The 21,148-nt window shown below is 41.1% G+C and overlaps 1 protein-coding gene across 1 annotated transcript in view; it reads left to right on the top strand.

Moving 5' to 3' along the window:
- adamtsl5 (ADAMTS like 5) overlaps window positions 1–21,148 on the top strand; it is a 57,180-nt gene that overhangs the window by 13,003 nt on the left and 23,029 nt on the right. Inside the window, exon 2 of the mRNA XM_084724131.1 lies at window positions 11,769–11,844. Coding sequence (XP_084580257.1) covers window positions 11,769–11,844 — 76 coding nt within the window. The remainder of the gene's footprint in view (window positions 1–11,768; window positions 11,845–21,148) is intronic.

Genomic DNA, 21,148 nt, shown 5'->3' with positions numbered 1-21,148 from the left:
TAAGGGTCTCGAAAATGGGCGCGGCGAATTGGCTCAATAGCGCCATCTATAGACGAGCCCCGACGGCATGTTTGTCCGACGTGCACGAAACTTGGTACGCAGATAGAACACATTGGGACGCACAAAAAATCCTCTTGGAGCCATGGGCGAAACCCTACAGGAAGTCGGCCATTTTGGACGGCGCGGCCGATTTTGGCGTTTCGCACGTGTCGTATTTGAACGAACTCGTCCCACACGATTCGTCGTATCGACTTCAAAATCGCTGTGTACCATCTAGACAACATTGTGATCAAAAGTTATTGAAGGTTTACGTTTTTGATAAAGGGCCTGCGCGCCAGGTGGCGGCGAATTTTGATGTCTCGCCATGAAACAGGAAATGGCTATAATTTTGAGGTACATGGTCAGATCTGCACCAAACTCCATGTGTATGATCAGTGTATGGGCCTGAACGCAAATATATGAAAATATTCCATAATTGTCATAGCGCCCCCTGGTGGTGACAGAAAATGACTTTTTCCGGGTTTTGACATGCTGCTCCAAATGCATTCATTATTTCTAGCTCAAATTTGGTGAAGATGACCTTAACAAGTGGGTAATGCTACATTTTGAAGGGCGTGACGGTCCGGCGAAGGGTGTCGACGCGAGAGAGCGGCGAAGGACCGCGGTCCGAAAAAACGACATATTCATCAATAACTTTTGTGTGCAAGTTTGTATCAGCATGAAATTTCATGTGTGCGTGACAGGTCCCGTCCTGAACGTATGTTATTAATTTCGTTGATGGGCGTGGCCAAACGGCCTGACCACGCCCTTTAAACAGCAGCCCCCCCGCCACGTTTGACCGACGTGCACGAAACTTGGTACACATGTGTTTCACACCCAGACGCACAAAAAAGTCTCTTGGACCCATAGGCCAAACCCCACAGGAAGTCCGCCATTTTGAATTTCCTGTTAGGTTTGGCGTTTCACTTGTCGCGCATTTTAACAAACTCCTCCTAGACAAAGGATCAGAACGGCTTCAAATTCGCTGGCTACCTTCTGCACTACACTCTCATCCAAAGTTACTGAAAGATATTCCTCAAGTTGAAGGGCGTGGCCAAAGTGGGGCGGCGAATGTTGGCGTTTCGCCAGAAATTCAATTTTTTAATTTTTTGCAATAACTTCTGTATAAATGGTTCAATTTGGACCAAACTTCACATGTCTGATAATAGTCCGACCCTGAACACACCTATATGAAAATATTCCATAATTCTCATAGCGCCCCCTGTTGGTGACAGGAAATGACATGTTTTACAGTTTGAGGTCCTGATCCCAGCACGTTGACCATATCAAACTGCAATCTGGTCTGAAAAGCCTTAAGACCATGATGATGCTACATCATGAAGATCAGGGCGTCTCGTGAAACGGCGTGGCCCTGGCGGCGTGGCGAAGGTCCATGTTTCGCCAACACACAGGAAGTTGCTATAACTGGACTGTACATGGTCTGATCTGCCTGAAACTTCACATGTTTATTAACAGTTCTGGTCTGAACATATGTTATGAGTTTCATCCATGTCTGTGGCCAAATGGCGTGGCCACGCCCATTTACGCGTTTCGCCAAAACACAGGAAGTGGCTTGCACCTCCCTGTACTTGGTCAAAACTGGCTGAAACTTTACATGTTCATTAACAGTCCCCACCTGAACATGTGATATGAGTTTTGTCCATGGGCGTGGCCAAATGGCTTGACCACGCCCTTTGACGTGCGGCGCCGCAAATAGTGAGTCTCGCCGATGTTTATGAAAATTGGTACACATATGTAACACAGGGAGATAAACAAAAAAGTCTCTTGGACCCATAGGCTAAAGTCAACAGGAAGTCGGCAATTTTGAATTTCGTGCTCAATTTTGGCATTTTTCACATGACATCTTTTAACTAATTCCTCCTACAGAAATGTTTCAATTGACTTGAAAACTTGTGTGGACCAACTAGACAAGTGTGTGATTAAAACTTATTAAAAGATTTGGTCAGTGCTAAATGCTGTGGCTGTAGCGTGGCGGCGAATTTTGGCGTTTCGCCATGAAACAGGAAATTGCTATAAGTTTAGTGTAAATTGTCCAATCTGCATCAAACTTCACGTGTGATAATAGGCATGCCCTGAACACATCTATGTAATACTGGGGGCAGGAAATGACAGTGAATTCCTTTCAAAAGTAGTTCACCTAAGAATGAAATTGCACTCAATAGCTACTCATTCCTGTGCTGATGTGAGGAGGGATGAGGATCTCCAGTACAGTTGTGTGCATGTATTTCCAGTGTCAGAGGCTACAGTTGACAATGAGGCTGAAAACACGGTGTAAATGGTGTCTTTTTGGGTTACATTTTACTGTCACCTCTTACAGACACTTAAATCACACCAGAGGAGCGGTACGGAGACATTTTGTGGTTTATTTGTGCGCACTTGAGGTCTTCACCCGTCCTTGCATCGGCACGGCAGTGAGCGGGTGTCGAGAGCCGTTTGGTTTTCGGGGTGGACCGTGGCTTCGGGGCGACGTCGGACGGTCGCGGCGACGCCTGGCGTCTCCGCCCGGGGCGGGTCCGGCCGGCGGGCGGCGGTGGCCGGCCCCCCCGAGTGGCGCGGCGGTGCTCGGGCCCGGTCACAGCTGCTTGCAGCTTTAATTATTATTATTATTATTTTCTATTTTTATTCTTCCGTTGATAAAACTCATGCTGCAGGCTAAACCGTGCAAGTTTGGACGATGCAAATTTGAGGGCTGGCCCACACCCCCGCCCGTACCTCAGACGCAAAAAAATGCACACATCCGCCTGCAGGGGGCGCTATAAGCAAGGACAACGCGTTTTGGCCTATAACTCCCAGACCGTATGTCGCACATTCAAAAACCTTATATCCACACATTCCTTGAATGGAGCTGAGTCACTTTGTAATTGGCCACGCCCACTTCCGCCTAGACTTTTTTGCCCGAAAAATCGCGAAAACTGCAAAAGCTGCGTTTTCGAACTCCTCCTAGGGATTTTGTTCGATCAGCACGAAAATTGGCCCGGACACTCTTCTGCTGGTCATGAGCTAAAGTTATCAAAAGATTTTTTTTGGGTTGAAAATTTCGCAAATTATTAACGAACAAATTTCCGTAGCTAGCCGTAAAAATGGAAAATGTTGCATATCTCGGTCAAAGTAAATGCTATCGACACCAAATCAGAGATCCTTGGTTGGCATGAGACTGGGAGCCTATGAGCTGAATTTGGCGAATGTCGGCGCCTAGGGGGCGCTAGAGATATGGGAAGTTTATATCTCTAGAACGGCTGGACCGATTTCTACCAAATTTGGTCCGTACGATGTAGGGCCAGCCCTGAGGCCATCACTTCAAGGGGGTCATGACAGGTCGATGTGGGCGGGACTTATGACAAGATAAACAAAAAAAATTAATTTCTGCCAAAGTATAACACTTAGGGCTTTTAAATTTTATGGGTGCATGTAGAATAGGACTCAGACCCCGCCTACCGAAAATCGCGTTTGTGCTCCACTAGGTGGCGCTATAACGCATTTTTACCTATAACTTCCACATTTTAAATGACACGTTGAAAAATCTCATATTGCCGTGTTTCCTGAATAGCGCTGGATTTTCTGACGTAGGCCCCGCCCACTTTCGCCGAAAATTCCCGTTGCTAAGTCGCCACATGTCCGAAACCTACTTTTTCGAACTCCTCCTACAGTTTAAGGGTCATCTGCGCCAAACTTTGCACATACGATGTCTAGACGTGTCTGAGCAAAACTTATCAAAAGAATCGTTGCACGTCAAAAAATGCGATAATTATAACCGAACGATTTTTCGGGTAGCCTAAAAAACACATGTTGTGTCATATTTCGGTCAAACTAAAGTCTTTCGACTTCAACCTTAACACGGTGGTTCCAGATGTCATCCGCAGACTCTGTGCCAAATTTGGTGCGGATCGGCCAAAAGGGGGCGCTACAAACCCAAAAAAATCGAGTTTCCGAAAAGTTGCTCGGATTCCTACGAAATTCGCTGTGCATGATGTGGACTCCCTCCTGAGGCCAACCGCAAACTTACGTAATGATTGGTCAAAGTGGGCGGGATTTATTACAACAAATCAAAATCGCCACTCATTCTGCCTTTGGCACTAACAGTGCACACCCACTACAGTGAATACTGCAGCTCAGCATCGGCCTGTGTCCTGACAATTGCCCTGAACTGGAAGGCCGCGGCTCGGACGACGGCGAGCGTCCCGCGATCGCCCCGAGCCCCGCGTCCCTCGGAGCCCGCGGCCGTGGGTTCCGAGGGACGCGGGGAACGGCTCGCGCGGGGAGGCTTGGCCCCCGTTCATAACTGCTTGCAGTTCTAGTTTAACTTGAACTGATGCTAGGTAGCACCAACATAATTCGGTCAGTACCTTTAAAAGGACCAAGTCTGGTACCCAACTTTACCCTCAGTTGTGTCTGTTTTTGTAAAACCACCACGAGAAACTTTCATATTTTATTGACTTTTGAGCCTCCACTGGACAAAAGCGGTTGTGTTTCCACTGGGATAACCACAAAGCCAGATGTCAAAAATGTCCTGTTTCATTTTAAGTGGCTAAAGCACTCACTATAACTTTGTCTGGGAAAATATAAACGCTTTGTCGCAGATGGTCTTGTTCGCTTATCTAGGTTATATATATCTATATATCTTTAATAAAGTGAGACCAGTTAAAAACTCCTTGTAGTAGCTTTAATATTGAAGAGTTTGGGGTTTTTGCTCATTGTTCATCATGTTTGTTATCTTTTATTAATTGTGTGCATCTCTGCATGTTTCTCATGTTATTAGACCATGACTGTAGATGACCTGAGAGCCTCTGCTTCAAAGTGGCTGTGAAAAGATAATCTCATAATCCCTGAGGTATGACGGTGAACCGAGTTTGTTCTCCCTGTCGTGGAAGGAGCAAGTTAAGTGCAGCGAAGCGAAGGGAAGGGAAGGCACCATAGTTGAGCAAGAGGCTGAGTCTAGACATTTTGGCAACAACAAAGCCAACAACACGATACCAACGCCCGTCTTTGATTCAGTCACTGACCACAACCCTCTCTGGGTGTTTTGTCCAGATATACAATAGTGTTTCATTTCTTTTTTGCTAAGATGTTTTACTGCGTCCTCAAGTGAAGCAGCTGCTGAGGCACAAAGAGGCTCCACTTGTGTTCAAAGAGGCTGGTTTTGTTAATGCGTGCTGACCGAGGCCACCGAGCGTCCGATTGTTGCTGCCTCATTCATAGTCAATACTGATCCAGGGGTCAGAGCTGACCGCGGAGCCTTCACACTGAACATCTGCTGAGGTTTGTGTCAATTCATTCAGCTGCATGCTCCATATAACCATCAGACCCTCCACCAGGCTCTGCCAAACGCTGGGTGGGGTCACAGCAAGATCTCCGGGTGGGGTCAAAGGTTAAGACCGGCCCCCGGTTGGAAGACGTATTGCTTTTCCAAACTTGGTGGGTGTGCAGGCAGTTGTAAAAAAGGACGCCTGTAGGTCACCATACAGAAACACTTAGTGCCAGATCCCACACAAAGAAGTTAAAGGAGCAGAGATCTCCAGTCAGGTGTCTCCTGTGTTGACATGACTCACACCTTCCCGGAGGTCAAAGAACACATTCTCACCTGCAGTGCTCTCCAAGCGGAGCACCATAATAGCCTGCATGTAATTGAATGATAACAGCATGGGACTGTTGTTTATTTGTGCAGGGTGGGAATGTGAGAGCTACCTGTCTGTCAGGGTGTGTTCAAGCAGAGGTTTGTGAGTTCAGTCGTTACAGAGGATTTATCAGTGAGGGTGGGGAGAGTTCAGCCTCTTGTACCTCTGCTGGCGAGGCTGGATGGAGCTCATGTTGCCTGTCTGAAAGGGATAGTCCACCCAAAAATGAAAATTCAGTTATTACCTTCTCACCCTCAGGCCGATTGAAGGTCGGGTTTAGTATTTTAGTCCACAAAACACTGTTGGATTTGGAACAGCGTTGCAAACGCTTCAAAACTATTTAAGTGAATGGTGACCAATTTTTAAATGGGTGCAGCATGGAGGCACTATATATTTTTCTTTCTTTTTTTTTTTTTTTAACGTTTGAAAAATGGTCACTATTCACTTGAATTGTTCGGAAGATTCTGCAGCGCTTTCCTCCTGTGACTTTTGTGGACTAAGCAAAACTAAACCTGACCTTCAGTCAGTATGAGGGAAAGTAGATAATGGCTGAATTTAAATTTAAATTTAAATTTGGTGAATTATCTTTTTAAGGGCTTTTTACACTACACTTAGTCCCAAGCAAAGAGACCTAAGCTGGGTGACGAGAAGAGTAGACAGACTAACAAATACAGTTTTGGTGAGTTTTATGTGTTTTTCTGTCGAGTTTGATTTGAATACGTTTTCTGAGGAGTTAACGAGCCAATTAAGGTCGCCTTAGTTCAGTTAAAGAGAGAAACTTGAATTCAGAGGGTGTACAGTTGTATTTCTCTGTTGAACTCTTTACAAGAACTTGTAATAAAGCTGCACACACAAATTAGTTATCTTATGTTATCCACTGAAAAAAGCTAGTTTTACCATGAGACTTTAGGAGCTAGCCACCATATGCATATGTTTTAAACAGCCGAGCCACAGGTGTAACATTCAGTCATGTAAATCAGCAGGGTTGGGAGGGTTACTTTAAAAATTATTTTAGTATTTTCTTTTCGTTTCGTTTCGTTTCCATTCATTCATTTTTTACGTTTGGTTTGGTTTCTGTTCGTTCGTTCTGTCCATTCGTTCATTTGTTCATCGTTTGTTCGTCCGTTTGTTTGTCATTTGTTCCGTTCCGTTTCTTTTTGTTTCGTTTCATTATGTTTCTTTTCATTTCGTTTCGTTTCCTTTCCGGTTTTGTTTTGTGTTGTTTGGTAGTGTAGTGTTCATAGCTCATAGCATGCTAGAGCTACTTGTTTGGTCCATCTCCTAGCGTCTGCGGACAGTTCTCCTGCGTCTGCGGACAGAGGTGGACCTGCGGGTCCTCCGGCGTCTGCGAACGGGACGGGAAGTCTGTGTGCGTCTGCGTGGCATGGTCAAACAATGACTCCCATGATGTCAAGGGGTCCTATTTATAAACTTTTGAGCGATGACGTCATCGATGATGTCATCGATGATGTCATCATCATGACACCATGATTTCTGGTCATCCCTCTGCTTACTGTGATGTCACTGATGATGTCATTCAGAATTGATTTTTTTCTTTTTAAACTTTATTCAACAAACGATGCACACAAAGCTCTGTAGTACAGTGTTGCTTTTAGTTAACATCTAATTTTTGTCCCTTTGCACTCACACAATACATCCTGAATGATGGTACAATATTTAAAAAACGGGCTGGACACTAAGGAAACCAATAGCATTGTTTTAATTTGTCACATGACTCTTTTTTCGGTGATGTTTAATCCTTTTTTGCAGCCTTCCTCACATGCTGCATCTCCATCATCTCTCATCACAACAATGGTCTGATAATGTTCTTTTTTTTCTGTCATTTTACAATCTGAAAAAAAAATGGATTCACATCAGTAGATGAGTAACGTTTTTAATTGATTAATGTACTTTATTTGATAATTAATTAATGGAAAACTAGTAAAATGTTGCCTTCAAGGAACACCGCACCATATTGTGTGTTAAACCAACATAAGAAAGGGGGTAAAATGTATTGGCATTCATTTTGTTTTAGTTTATTTACATGCTTTAACACATTCATTCCTATAGGCTGTTCCTCAGTGCAGCACAGGTTCCTGAGCTAATATTCAGGCAGACAGACTTGTGAAAAGATTTTTTTTTTTTTTTTTTTTTTTTTTTTATGTTTAATGTTAACTGGTGAGGCAATTGAATATTTCACATTACTAATAAGTAATATTTTTTATTCTAAATTTAAACAATAGTTCTCTTTTTTCTTTCCTTATCTTTATGGTACTGTGTTGCTTTAAGGTAACAACCTAAAGTTTACTCTAAATGAATATTTTTTTGTGAATGTCTTCACATTTAAATATACGTTTAAATAAGAAACATTTGGTGTATTTTTTTTACAATATAATATAATATAATATAATATAAGCTTTTCTACTTATCTGTAACCATGTTCACTGACCATTCCTGATGAAATTTTATTATTTGATCAAATGATTTGTTAGCACTCAATCTCTTTATTTATAGTACAGCCATATTCAGATAAAAGAGTGTTGTCTCGATGATATCAGTCACGATATTATTTGTTTAATGATAAGAGCAGGTCAGTGTTGTTTGTGTCGGGCGGGGCCGGGATCTTTTTTTCTTCTTCCACGGTCATGGGAGCGACTAATGTCAGTCAAAATAAACAACTGGTCTCGTATTGATTAAAGCCATTTCCCTCTCCCTGCCCCGGAGCTATTCACTAATGTGCTGCTATAGTCTTAATGAGAGCAGGAGGAGGCGGACTGACCCCTGCTCACCTCTGTAAGGGCCCCTGTAGGGAAGGGGGGCCAACCAGTGAATGACCGGAGCTGCTGTCTTTTCATGTTCAAAACCTTCAAACATCAAGTGAAATAACTTCATCTTTGTGGATTACTTAAACAGTGCTCGTGTGGATATTTTGCTTTTATGACATCTAAATCCTGTTTATTACCACTGATGTTGTTAATGTGTATTTGTGTGAGCCCACACCAAGACAAACTCCAGTCAGTGTTTAATTGAAATGGTAATAAATTACTGAAACTTGAATCTTGAACACATTAAGTGTCGGTCATCTGTCGAACCTGATGTGTATCAGTCGCCATGTTTCCATCAAAGTATTTTATGCACATTTTTAAATATCGCATTTGAGTTTTTATGATTGTTTGCTTCAGGTGGTTTTTTGCCTTTTTGCAAAAAACTAATCTGCTGTTTCAACAAGAGAAGAAAAAGAAGAAGCTGTTTCCACCATCTGTGTCGAATGAATTACAAATCGCCCAGTGGATAAAAATTCCAGACCACAACTCTCTCTTTCTCATAGATGACCAGGGCAACTGGCTGTGCTTCTTCTTCTTCTGCTTCTTCTTTGAGGTTTTTTTTAGTGGTTGGAGAAGAACTAGTTGTTTCTGGCTCATTTCTATTCTGTTTATTAATCTAACCTGTACCAACTTCTGATGAAGCTGTGTTTTGTGTAGCCAGTATTTGCTCCAAACCAGTTAATGAGATGCATTTCTTTTTTTTTTTTTTGGTGACTTTACAAAACTTGAGATTTGCTTAATAAATAGATGGTAAGATGGTAACACAAACAGCATTATTCTGAGGTACTGTGGCGTTGCAGAGCCTGTCCTAAAATTCTTGTCCTCCTGAAAAATTTAATTGAATCATTATCTTAAAATCTAGTGGTGGATTTGGAGAACAGTGACACCCGTAACATTTACAATATTAATGCAGCTGTGACGTTCACTGGATTACCTGACTCAGGATAGATTATTCATGGAAAAAATACACTCAGATATTTAAATCAGAATTGTCTGGTGGAGTTGATTTGAATTTGTGGAGGTCAGACTTGGCCATTCAGTCATGCAGCCAAGATTTTGGAAGTAAAACAAAGTCTGTGTGGAAATGAGACAGACTCCTCCATCAGTCATGATTTATGAGCCGGTTGCCTGTTTCGGTCAGTGTGACCTTCCCTGTTCCTCTGATATGAATTCCCCCATGTAAGGCCGGGACGGGAGCTGAGGGGAAGGGCTGCTCAGCCGAGTGTGAGGGAGATGTGTATCGTTTAATTGGACAGGGCAACTACTGACCTGGGACTGAGCCAAACACCAACGCCAAAAGCTTTGGACCTGCTCAGCTCTCAGTTTATGGTCCAGGGAGAGATAAAAGAGATGAAACAGACTGAGAGAGATAAATGACAGACAGACCGGAGGATGACGGAGGATGAAGCGAGACGTGGGAGGGAAGGTTAAGGGCGAAGGAAATAGAGAAGATTGAGCCGCTCTAACTTTCCTCAGAGAGGTGATTTAAAATGATACACACCATCACAAAGCAGTCCTGTGAAGGTATGACACAATGCGGCTGTCAGCAGAGCGGTGCCAGGAAGCGATCAAAGAGAGGTGCTTTCCAAGAATCACCGGCACTTCTCAGAAAAGAGCACTTGTCCTTTGATGAGTCAGAGGGAGAAAAAGACGGAGAATTCGCGTCTCACAGTCGCCCCGAGGTAAAGAGGGAGATGAGACAGCTTGTAGAACAAACACACTCAACACAAAGCTCAGTGGAGGTCTTATCTGGTAGCACCTCAGAAGTGGTTCTCTGTGTTGGTATTAAGACCTCCCTGTAACTGCTTTTGACTCAGTTTTGATCTGCGAAAAAATTCTGTTTTTGAATTTTCTTTAATGCTATCAGACCCTCGGTGTTTGGTCCAGGAATGTTCAAAGCTAATCAACAAACTCAGATCGTTTTAGAGTAACGTACAGTGCAAAATACACACACTGTACAAGGCAAAATGAGCACACTGGCGTCCACTGTGGTGCAAAAGCATGCAAATTTGTAAGGTCTCTTGCGGTGAGTTGTTCACTGCGCTGTCATTATAGGGGGTGGGCGTGTGCACTGGAGCAGAGCAGTTATGGTAGTGGTTATATCTGATTGCATTCCCCTGTTCACCTATTTCAGCCTTGGAGTGAATATTTCCCGATGATCACACTCATGCACGGCAATTTATGATTTTGCCACAAGCACCTGTTGTATTTTTACATGTTTTTGTGGAAGAAAAGGTGGCCAGAACCATCTTTAAAGTTCAAGTGAATCATTTTTGACTATGTGCGTGTGAAGTTTCTGCTGTATTAACAGCCCCGCAACCTTTTTGGACTGCCAACATGAGCCAATAGTTGCTATAAACAGAATGTGATGAGAAATATTCATTGATTTTGCTTGAGGGGCTTCAGTTCACCCCTCAACTCTGACCTGTCAGTGGATCAGTCATTACAGACTCGTGCTGTGAAGCCAAACATTATTTAGAATCTCAGAACTTAGAAGAATATTTCTATGAATAAAGTGGGTTGAAATAAAAATGATCAGATATCCTGTTAACGACTTTAACATTTGCAAAACTTAGTCCAGCTTTGCTTAAAAAGGGAACTGCACACTGTACAGAGTGTAAAGCCTCCTGAGGCCAATTGTGATTTGTGATTTTGGGCTATATCAATAAAACTGATAAGGAAGGACCTGCACTAAGTGCTTGGTATAGAAATATAGAAATATTGATAAAGTTTGACTGATTGATAATTGAGCTATTATTCATATTATGAGTGAATGAAAAGTCTGTAAACGCAGCAGGTGATTCTGGTGTTTTTGCATCTTTTCATGTGACGGAGGTCAACAGTTGGACAGGTTGGACGAGGGGAGCTGGGGTTCAGTCATGCGGGCGGTCTCTGCCTCTCAGGCTGTGTAGGAGTTAATAAGATGCTGTTGGGGTGGGTCGGGGAACCGGGCAGGGGGAATTAATGATACTTGCTGGATGGGGGGGCATTCCTGACCTTGGCTTCTGCCCACAGGGGGTAGCAGTGGTGTGGAAGCTTATTTGTGGATATTATCAATGACCTAAAGACCTCTGCTGTTTGAAGTATCAGTCACGTCTTGTCTTTCCGTTTCCTCTCTTAGTCGTTTCTTTCTCCTTCTCAAACTCCTCTCCTGTGACAACTTCTGCATCGTCTCTTCTGTGTTTGTGTGTTCCTTTGTATAAAATGTGTAAAACGGCGAAGGTGATGTCAGCAACCGACTGATGTGCTCGTTTCTCTTCCTTGTCTCCAGGAAGTTGACTCTGTGCCAGGCCCTGACCTTTGTCCTGCTGCTGGTCGCGCCCGTCTGCCTGTCGTCCTCGCAGAGCGTAAGTCCGACTGGCTCACATCAACACGAGTCACTGCAGGGCCTCGACAGAAATACCCCTGCTATGTGTCAACACCTCTCACTATATTGACCCTGGATCAATTGTCAACCACAGCTTTCAGATGACGTAATCTTACGCAGTGCACAGCAGCACTGCTTTAATGAGTTTGCTGAGATTGTCCAGAATTGTTCGCCCAAAACCACAGCTGCCCCAGATTTTACTAATCATCTTGTAGTCATTGGATCAAGACATTAGTTGACCAGCTGTTGCACGTTCCTGATGTCGGTTTAATTATTTAAAAATATATTTTTGGAGCATCAGAAAATGGTTACAGAGAAATTCAAGGCAGTGACAATATAAATATACATTTTACAAAGGGCACAAAGCGAGGCGGCTGTTAAATGCTGATTGCAAAAGCAGTAATGACTCTGAATGTGTCCCAACTTCGCAGAAACAAATAGTCAGACTCACAGACTTATCAACTTTTCATGCGTGATGTATAATTATAAATTAACTCACAACAAACACCTCAACTGCTCCACGCTCCCTGTCCCTGCTTGAACCCACCGTGTCTTCATCATCCTCGGAGTCAGAGTCCTGGTTGGAACCACTGTAAATCACCTCAGTATTGTATTTCCTGTTGTCAATCTGGCCTCAGAGGCTGCGTCCCAGTCAGCTAACAGGCAGCTACAGCACACTTAAGAGATAGAGACGGTCCATGTTGCAAAAATTCTCTGATGCTTTCATTACCACCCTAATGGCAACTTATGACAACTTGGTTGACTGAGACTTTTCTCACCAACTAACCATTAATTTGACTATTAGGGGACAATCCCATACAAACCTGACCCGAACTGCTGCAGCTAATGATTTATTTTCATTATTTATTAACCTGGTGATGATCTTTATGCCTCCATGATGGCCACAATCACGGCCGGAGGCATTGTTTTTTCAGATTGTCCATCCCTTTCTTGCGAATGCAATATCTTAAGAACACCTTGAGGGAAATTCTTCAAAATTGGCACAAACGGTGGTCAGGTAGCTCACCTGGCAACAGCACTTGCCCCATGTACCAAGGACCACCTGTGGTCATCTGCTGCTGGTCATCCCCCAACTCTCTCCCCCTTTACTGTCTTATCTTAAGATGTCCTATCTAAATAAAAGCAAAAATGCCCTGCCCCCAAAATATTTATATAAAAAAATGCTAAAAATGGCGTAAACATCCACTTGGACTAAACAATGAACTGATTAGAATTTGTAGGTCAAAGGTCAAGGCATACAACCGCAAGGTGGTAATTGCAGTTTTGATAAATTATTAAATTTGGTGTTTGTAAAACAAAAAAAGAGAGAAAAAGTCCAAATGTATCCAGGGTTGCATCCTCAAATGTCTTGTTTTATTTGACTAAAAGTCCAATAAGTGTTATTTTACATGACGAATGGAAGAGTCTTAAAAACAATGTAAGTGTGCGATAAAAAGAAAAACAATAAGCTAAAAGACACTTAAAAATGGACTGGATTTTCTCTGGGTTCATCACTAAGGACAGGACTTCTCACTTTGATTCATTGCAGATTTGTCAGTATTTATTGAATACCATCTAATTAATTTAAGTTTAACCTTAAGTAATGTTTTTTATTAAATATATTTGAATTCTTGTAACAAAGCTCTTTGAAATGTGCCTTCATAGATTTCTATGGAGCTCAATTGTAAACAATGAGTCAGTCAGCAGCCATAATGCCAACCTTTGTGTTGTGTTGTGCAAATATACGAAGCTAATAGCTGGATGACAGTGTTTCAACAAGTGCACCACACTGAATTTACACACAGGCCCCTGTAGTCTGAATCTGTCAGGGCCCAAGGCCATTTTCCCACAGCCTGCCCACTTTTCCTGACTTTACGTCTCCTTTGTCTTACACTTGACAGAGTTAAACGTTGCGATTAAGCTAATTTGTCCAGAGAAAACCCTGCTCTCAGGTTCCACAGAGGAAAATCCAGCTCATTTGGATAATAAACCAATTGCAGCCCTTTTGACCAGCATCAGATGTGAGCAGGTCTGCCGGTCGTTGAGGTCGTGGAGCGAGCTGATTGGATTGTTTTTGCAGCGTGTTTGTCTTCTGACAGTATTTTGTCTTGGAAATGGTAATGTTCCTACGAGCCTCTTGGTCTTTCCATGCTCTGATTGCTGCTGGATCACCTTCTTGTTCGTCTTTCACCGCTGTTTGTCCTGTTGTCAGGCAGACGTCAGGCAGACGTCCCCCCCGGCCTTCCCCCAGGCCCGTCTGGAATAACCAGACGTAGACGGAGATAGGCTGCCCACGACTCGCTCTGTCACACCAAACACAGGAATGTAGCGGAGGGTCAACACACTTAAGATCAGCTTTCCTTTTTCTGTTGTCGGGAACAACAGTGAGTCAGTGTTACACTGGTGTCGTTTAAACAGAAGTAATGATGCTGAGAAAAACAAAATCAGAGTTGTTTTAGATGTTTTAGATTGCTGAAACATTTTCTGCATTGAATCATCATCACAGCTGCACTGGCAGTGACTCTGTTGTCCACATTTGTCCAGTTAGAGATGAAAACAAGGCAAACAGGCAACACCAGACTAAGAGCTGGATGTAACTGTGGGTGGAAGTCTCCTTTTAATAAGAGTCAAGTGAATAAAAAGGCTGTGAAATTTACACATTATTGATTTAGTTTTATATGATATAGTTGGGTCATTTGTTTTGTTTTGTTTTGTTTTAATTCTTTATTTTAGGACAGCAAGAGGCAGAGGCAGATTGGAAATAAATAAAACAAAAGTCAGTCTGCTAGAAAATATTTCTGTAAGAGATTTCCATATTTGACCCACTTGGTCCAAAATTTAAAAGAGCTTGTACTGCAATTCAGGTTGGGCGTTTTGTGTGAACAAATTGGCCGCTGATGATATCGATCTTTGTCTCAGAGAAAACATGAAACATGCACTGAACAGCAGCGACAGCTTCTTTTTATTTACTTTCCAAATTACAAATGTCAAAAACAGAACTTAGACAACAACTCTAAGGCAACTCTGAGGGGACACACTGCCTTAAATACAAAAGGCTGGGGTTTAAAATCACCATGTCACAATGGTAAAGGGCTCAGTGGTTAATGACTGTCAGCCATCTCAATGGACGATGGCACCGACCATCAGCCCAACCTTAATAGCAACTGCATATCAAAAATGAGAGTAATGACGATTTTCTGCAGTACAGCATGGGAAAAAAACATTCTGAGTACAACAGTCCAAATATCAAGTTAGATCCATAAACTGTATATCAAATATGTTAAAATCATATTTAATATATGATCTATGGTTGAACCAAGTTGTTCTGCCCCTCATGCAGGCTGCAGGAACACCGCAGGAACGCAGGACGAGTGCAACATTGTACTTGGACAATAACAAGCTACTGTAACTTGATCAGCTGTTTAGAGCTGTCAGCTGTCTGTCAATGTAAAGTTGAGCCTGTTATCCCGAAAACAAAAGCATACTGCTCTGAAAAATACAAACTGTCTGCAAAACTCCATTTACATTTTTCTCAATTCAACCATTATGAACATCTACTCCATCTACAAGATTATTAATGATTTATTACAAGTCATAAAGAACATTCGGTTTAAATTTTAACTCTAATTAAACTGAAATGGACAAACTGAAACAGTTATTTCAGCCCAGAAAAACAGAATTTCAAAGGAAGACAATGTGGCTGTAGAGTTGTTGTCAACTTAGCATGTTTCCTTAATTAATGAAACTTTGCCCAGAAAGGTCTCGTTACTGGACGCTCCCAAACCCACACTGTCTCCAACATTTGGTGTCCCTTCCAGGAATGATAACACTTCCACCCAAACTTCCACCACATGTCAGAGTTTGTGCGTCTGCACTGGCGCTAACACACATCAATCCTCATTTAATATTCTCTGTCCCATTTTTCTTTAACGTGTTCTGTAGTTTTCTTTTTGTCCAAAGGCCTTTATAAAGTCTAGGAGGTCATTTGATTTAAGCCAGAGATTTTGGTCGACTGTCTTGCAGTCTGAGTGGTTCTGTGATCCGGTTCCTCTCATGGCTGCTGTCAAAAGACCTGCTTTGAACTTGTTTTGATATTAATGGAGTAATAATGTGATATTTTGCACATTATGGCTAAAACTGCAGTCTTCACACGAGAGCTGCAACAATTAATTCATAATTAATCAATTATTAAATTAATCGCCAACTATTTTGATGATCGATTAATGAGTTTGAGTAATTTTTTTAAGAAAAAAAGACAAAATTTTCTGATTCCAGCTTCTTAAGTGTGAATATTTTTTTGTTTCTTTACTCCTCTCTGACAGTAAACTGAATATCTTTGAGTTATGGACGAGACATTTGAGGACGTCATTTTAAACACTGATAGACATTTTTCACTATTTTCTGACAATATAAACCAAACAACTATTGATCAGTTAATAGACAAATAATCAATTATGAAAATACTTGTTAGTTGCAGCCCTGCTTAAAACTGCTGATTGATAAAACTTGACTTTAGAACAAACATCATACTGTCTGCATCTTCCAGACATCTGTGACTCCATATTCATCTCAGAAGAAATAAAATGCTGTCCTTCTCTCTGTTGTTCAACAATGTTGACAGTCATCTTGTTTGAGTTTTATTGGAAGTGTCACTGGACAAAATGTCCTGCTGACTAACAGACAGACAAGAAAACAAATGAACACACAGGACTTGTTTGAAATGTTTGACCGCTGCTGGAAACATTTGGAACAATGTAAGTACACAACTCAACAAAATATAACATGTGTCTAGCATTTTTAGACATTTTTAATACTGAAATGTTTCATATTATAGCTTTAACACAAAAAAAGAAAGGACAGACTACACAGTATTGTTGTCGTAGCACTGGAATTTCAAACTTCAATACAATACCCCCCAAAAAACTGATAAATCTGATAATAAATTAAATCTGATATTATTTTCAGGGCATAAAATTTTACATTTTTATTAAAAAAATAAATATTTTGACCAGGCTTCACAGGCTAATACTAATGTTCACAATATGATAAATGTATTTAATTGTGTTGCTTTATTTATTTTTATTATATATTATTATTATTATTATTATTATTATTATTATTATTATTATTATTATTATTATTATTATCATTATTAATATTATTTATTTTTTTTATTTAGTTTGTAGTGCTGTTATTATTTCACCTCATCATCTTTTGTTAAACTGAACAACAACAGAACTGTTGCTATTGTTTTATTCGTCAGTGTAAATGTGGTCTCTGCCTTCACCTCCTGTCCTCTTGTTGCCTTCATGGTGGAAAGTTTTCCCAGTTTGTCTGTCAGCTCCAGACTGTCTCTGCAGACTGGGAGAACTGGTCTGCTGACAGATGAGAGGACCGAGGGAGAGTCAGACAACTTTATGACTCTGAAGTTCACCTACGTGTTGGACTGCACCGTCTGTTTCCCTCTGTCCCTTTCACTGTATGCCGAGGAGCAGGGTTTTTTTTCTCCTGCTCCTGTGAAGGAGCGAGGGAGGGGTGCAGCGTAAAGGTCAAAGGTCGCTTTCATTAATCTAGAATGCCAGCCGACCCCATCTCCAACTGTTATCAACGCTAATTTGGCCGGCGGTAACACTAATGAGGGCAACCTCAGGTGACCCTGCCAGGGAAAATGATGGAGAGTCATCGCACAGGTCGCTCTCAGCTGAGTGTGTGTGTGTGTGTGTGTGTGTGTGCGCATGCATGTACGTGTGTGTGTGTGTGAGAACATGTCTGACCAATTCCGTTCCATGAGTTGCAAAGTCAAAGAGCCTCAGACTCAGGTGTTTTTCCTCTTGCTGTAACATAAATGTCAGTGCAGTTAGCTGCAGACAAACAGTTAATAGTGCAGTTAAATTGTTACGAGGGTTTGAAGTGAGTTTTATCAGAGATTTATGGATATTAGAAACCAAAAAGCACTGTTTAATGTGGAGATAATACATAAAAGAGTATGGCAACTCGCCATATGATACTGCTGTTTTCATTAAACTCAGTTAGTGTTGAGCTCAGGGGGTTCAGAAGGCTTTGTGTTTTCGTGTTTTATTAAAAAGGGCTTCAAGATGAAGGACACAAGAACTCAGTCTGTGGTTTCATTTGAGGGAAACAAAGCAAAACAATACAACAGTACCCAACTCAACCCCCACTGTATTAGTCCCACAGTGGGGAAATTTGCATTGGTTGTGATGAAAAATAATTAAAAAACAAAGGTGAAAAGTAATAATGGACAGCTGATGACAGAAAGAGTGTCAACTATAAATGATTTCTTTGGTAACAGACGAGGAGCAGCCAGATTTGATCAAGATATGACTTTATTCTTCAGAGAAAAACTTTCAGTCATTTTCCAGAATGTCACAAATACTTTTTATTATAGCTGTAATCAGACTATAGGAAAGAATCTGCTGCTGTGCTCTTCCTAATACAGACGTGGAATATGGTGCTTTCATGAAAATGAGGACAGAATCAGGTTCAGTGTGAATATTAAAAATATCTGATAATGTTAAACAAAAATCTCCAATATCTCTCTATCCTGAGAGAAGCTATATGAAGAATATTTGTCACTATTATATAAAGCAACATACTAAATATTTTATATATATTAATCAGACTGTGAGGAGATGTCTGGACATCATGTGGGAGTTCAGGATCTTTCTGTGCAGAGTTTGCATGTTTTCCTCGTGTCTGTGTTGGTTCTCCTCAGGCGCTCCAGCTTCCTCCCACGGTCCAAACACAAGTTAACTGATAAATCTAAATCAGCTTTAGGTTTGGATGTTAGTGAGCAGGTTGTTCGTCTCCAGTCTGTGATGAACTGGTGATCTGTCCAGGGTGTGCTTCACCTATTGATAATATTATAGATAACAGATGGATCGATTTATATGTTGACTGAACATTTTCATAGTTTATTGTCTGTGCTGCAACTAACAACTATTTTGATTATTGCTTAATCTGACGATCATTTTCTTATGTGAATAATGAATCGATTAGTTGTTTGGTCCATAAAAATTGCAGAATATGGTGAAAAATGTCAACTGTCCTTGAATGTCTTGTTTCGTCCACAACCCAAAGACATTGACTTGTTATAGAGGTCTAAAGAAAACAAAAATATACACACTTAAAAAGCTTGAAGAAATAGAAATAGTTTGAATAATTTGACAAAAAAAAAAAAAAAGTGCAAAAATCATCTTGTTGGTTTGCTGCTTTTCTGTTTTGTTTTATTTTAAATTTGGACTGTTTGGATAAAAAAACAATCTCTGATGAGATCGCCTTGGCCCCTAATTAGAAAAATGATTATTAGTAATGAAAACTAATGAAAAGTTATTTTTTTGAGCCTGTCATTTAATTTCAACACAATAAATCAAGTGTGAAACATGACAGAAACATCCTCCTGACACCACACTGATTTACAGTAGAAGATCTGATCAAACAGCTGCATGTTAATGAGGAAAGTGGAAGGAAACAACAGCTTTAAGTTGTGTTTCGTACATGTTCCTCTTCTCATCCTGCACAGGAGATACTCCAGATGACTTCAGCCGACAGGTAGCTGCAGCAGCAGTTGTTAAGTGTGTGTGTAAAGAGTTAAAAGTGTGTGTGAGCCAGCTCCTGTATGAGAAAGCGATGGGAACGCTGCCAGTTTCAGTCCTCCTCCAGGGCAAAAACTCTGGAATGTGTTTGAGGAGCGCCATTGAGATTTTTCTAATCACTTTTATTGTTTGGCTGTGGTGATCCTGATCCACCAGGCTCACAAGGTTTTTTTTTATAACCCTGCACTCTGTGAATGGATTCATCTGCCTGTTAGACTCTTATCTATAAATAACATTGGTTTTGTTGTTGGGCGTCACACTTAACTGCTCCAATACACTTTTTCCCGTTTCACAAATGATCTCCCATCCTTCTGCCAACACTGTAGTCTCTCTGGTTTCCTCTTATGCACACACACACACGCACACACACACACACACACACACACACACGTACACAGGGTTTGTGAGCTGCTGACAGTTTGCAGTTGCCACCTGACAGCTTTGAACACGCAGGCCGACACTGCAGAGTGATGCTGCAGAGTGATTAGAGAGCAGAGATTCGTGTCGTCCCTGCAGTGTTTGCAGTCTCAGGAGCTCAACTGCATGACTCCACACGGTCACTGTTCTACTGTGTCCAAGAAACACAGTGTAAACAGAACAAAGCCCAGCAGCACAGGACAGAAACTGATCAGTCTGATAATTAAATGCTGCTTAGTGCTGCACAATTCCAACACAATAAAATCGCAATATGGCCAAGTGCAATATCTAAATCAAAGAAAATGTATGGGAAAACATTATAATAAGCATTAAATAAGGTACTGTAGAGCTGCAGAGACGACCTGGCCTAAAAATCTTATTCTCCAGATGAAAGAAAACATGTTTATTTGGTTCAGACCCCAATTAATATCACATCAAAACAATTTTAATAAAAAACTGATCATTTCCACTAATCATGTCACATATCATAATCACAGTTTCAGTCTAAATAATTGCAGTATGACTTTTTTTTTTTTTTACCAAACCATGCAGCCCTAGTGTTGATATTGTGAACACTGTATTGCAATGCAAATACAAACAAGGTTTTATATTTATCAGTAATTGTGTTCAAGTTTATCAAAATTTACAACTTATGTAAAAAGTAACTTGCAGAAGGAGTCAGTCACTGGTTGTAGACTACAAGAAAATGGAACAAGATGATCAGCTAAGATTAACAATGTCCTAATTTCCACAAAAATGTACAGATTAGGGATGAAAATGAATATGTATGGTCTGATGTGATATAAGCGTTGTTCAGGTGCAGATGAACCAGATCACATTCCTTCAACGCCACAAACTGTCAACCTGAAGAGAAGTTTTCAGATTTAAGATTTTTTCTGAAGAGCAAAGAGAAAAAACTGTCAGCAGTAGTTTTGCCTTATTTTGCCCAGTGGATAGGAGCATTTTTAAAAGTGTTGTACTTTATGTCTGCATCTGACAGAGGGCCATTATGATAAAAGTAGGCATAATAACTTTGAACCTAACTGTTTGTATCATTGCCTTTCTGCCAGTGAATACTTCTCCTTTTTCTTTATCTGATATTCTGATTAATTGTTGTCGGGCAAGAGAGAGTCAGAAACAGTCAGAACCAGCCTCATGTCTATATCTGTGCTGAAAAGGTGAAAACGCAAATCAAAGTGACTGTTTTTGGTTTTTCTTCTATGAGACTGTGAGTGTAAAGTTGATCGCTTGTTC

Source organism: Lutjanus erythropterus, chromosome 1, assembly GCF_056507025.1.
Source record: "Lutjanus erythropterus isolate fLutEry1 chromosome 1, fLutEry1.hap2, whole genome shotgun sequence".
Taxonomy (NCBI): Eukaryota; Metazoa; Chordata; class Actinopteri; order Lutjaniformes; family Lutjanidae; genus Lutjanus; species Lutjanus erythropterus.
This window is presented reverse-complemented; position numbering and strand designations above follow the sequence as displayed.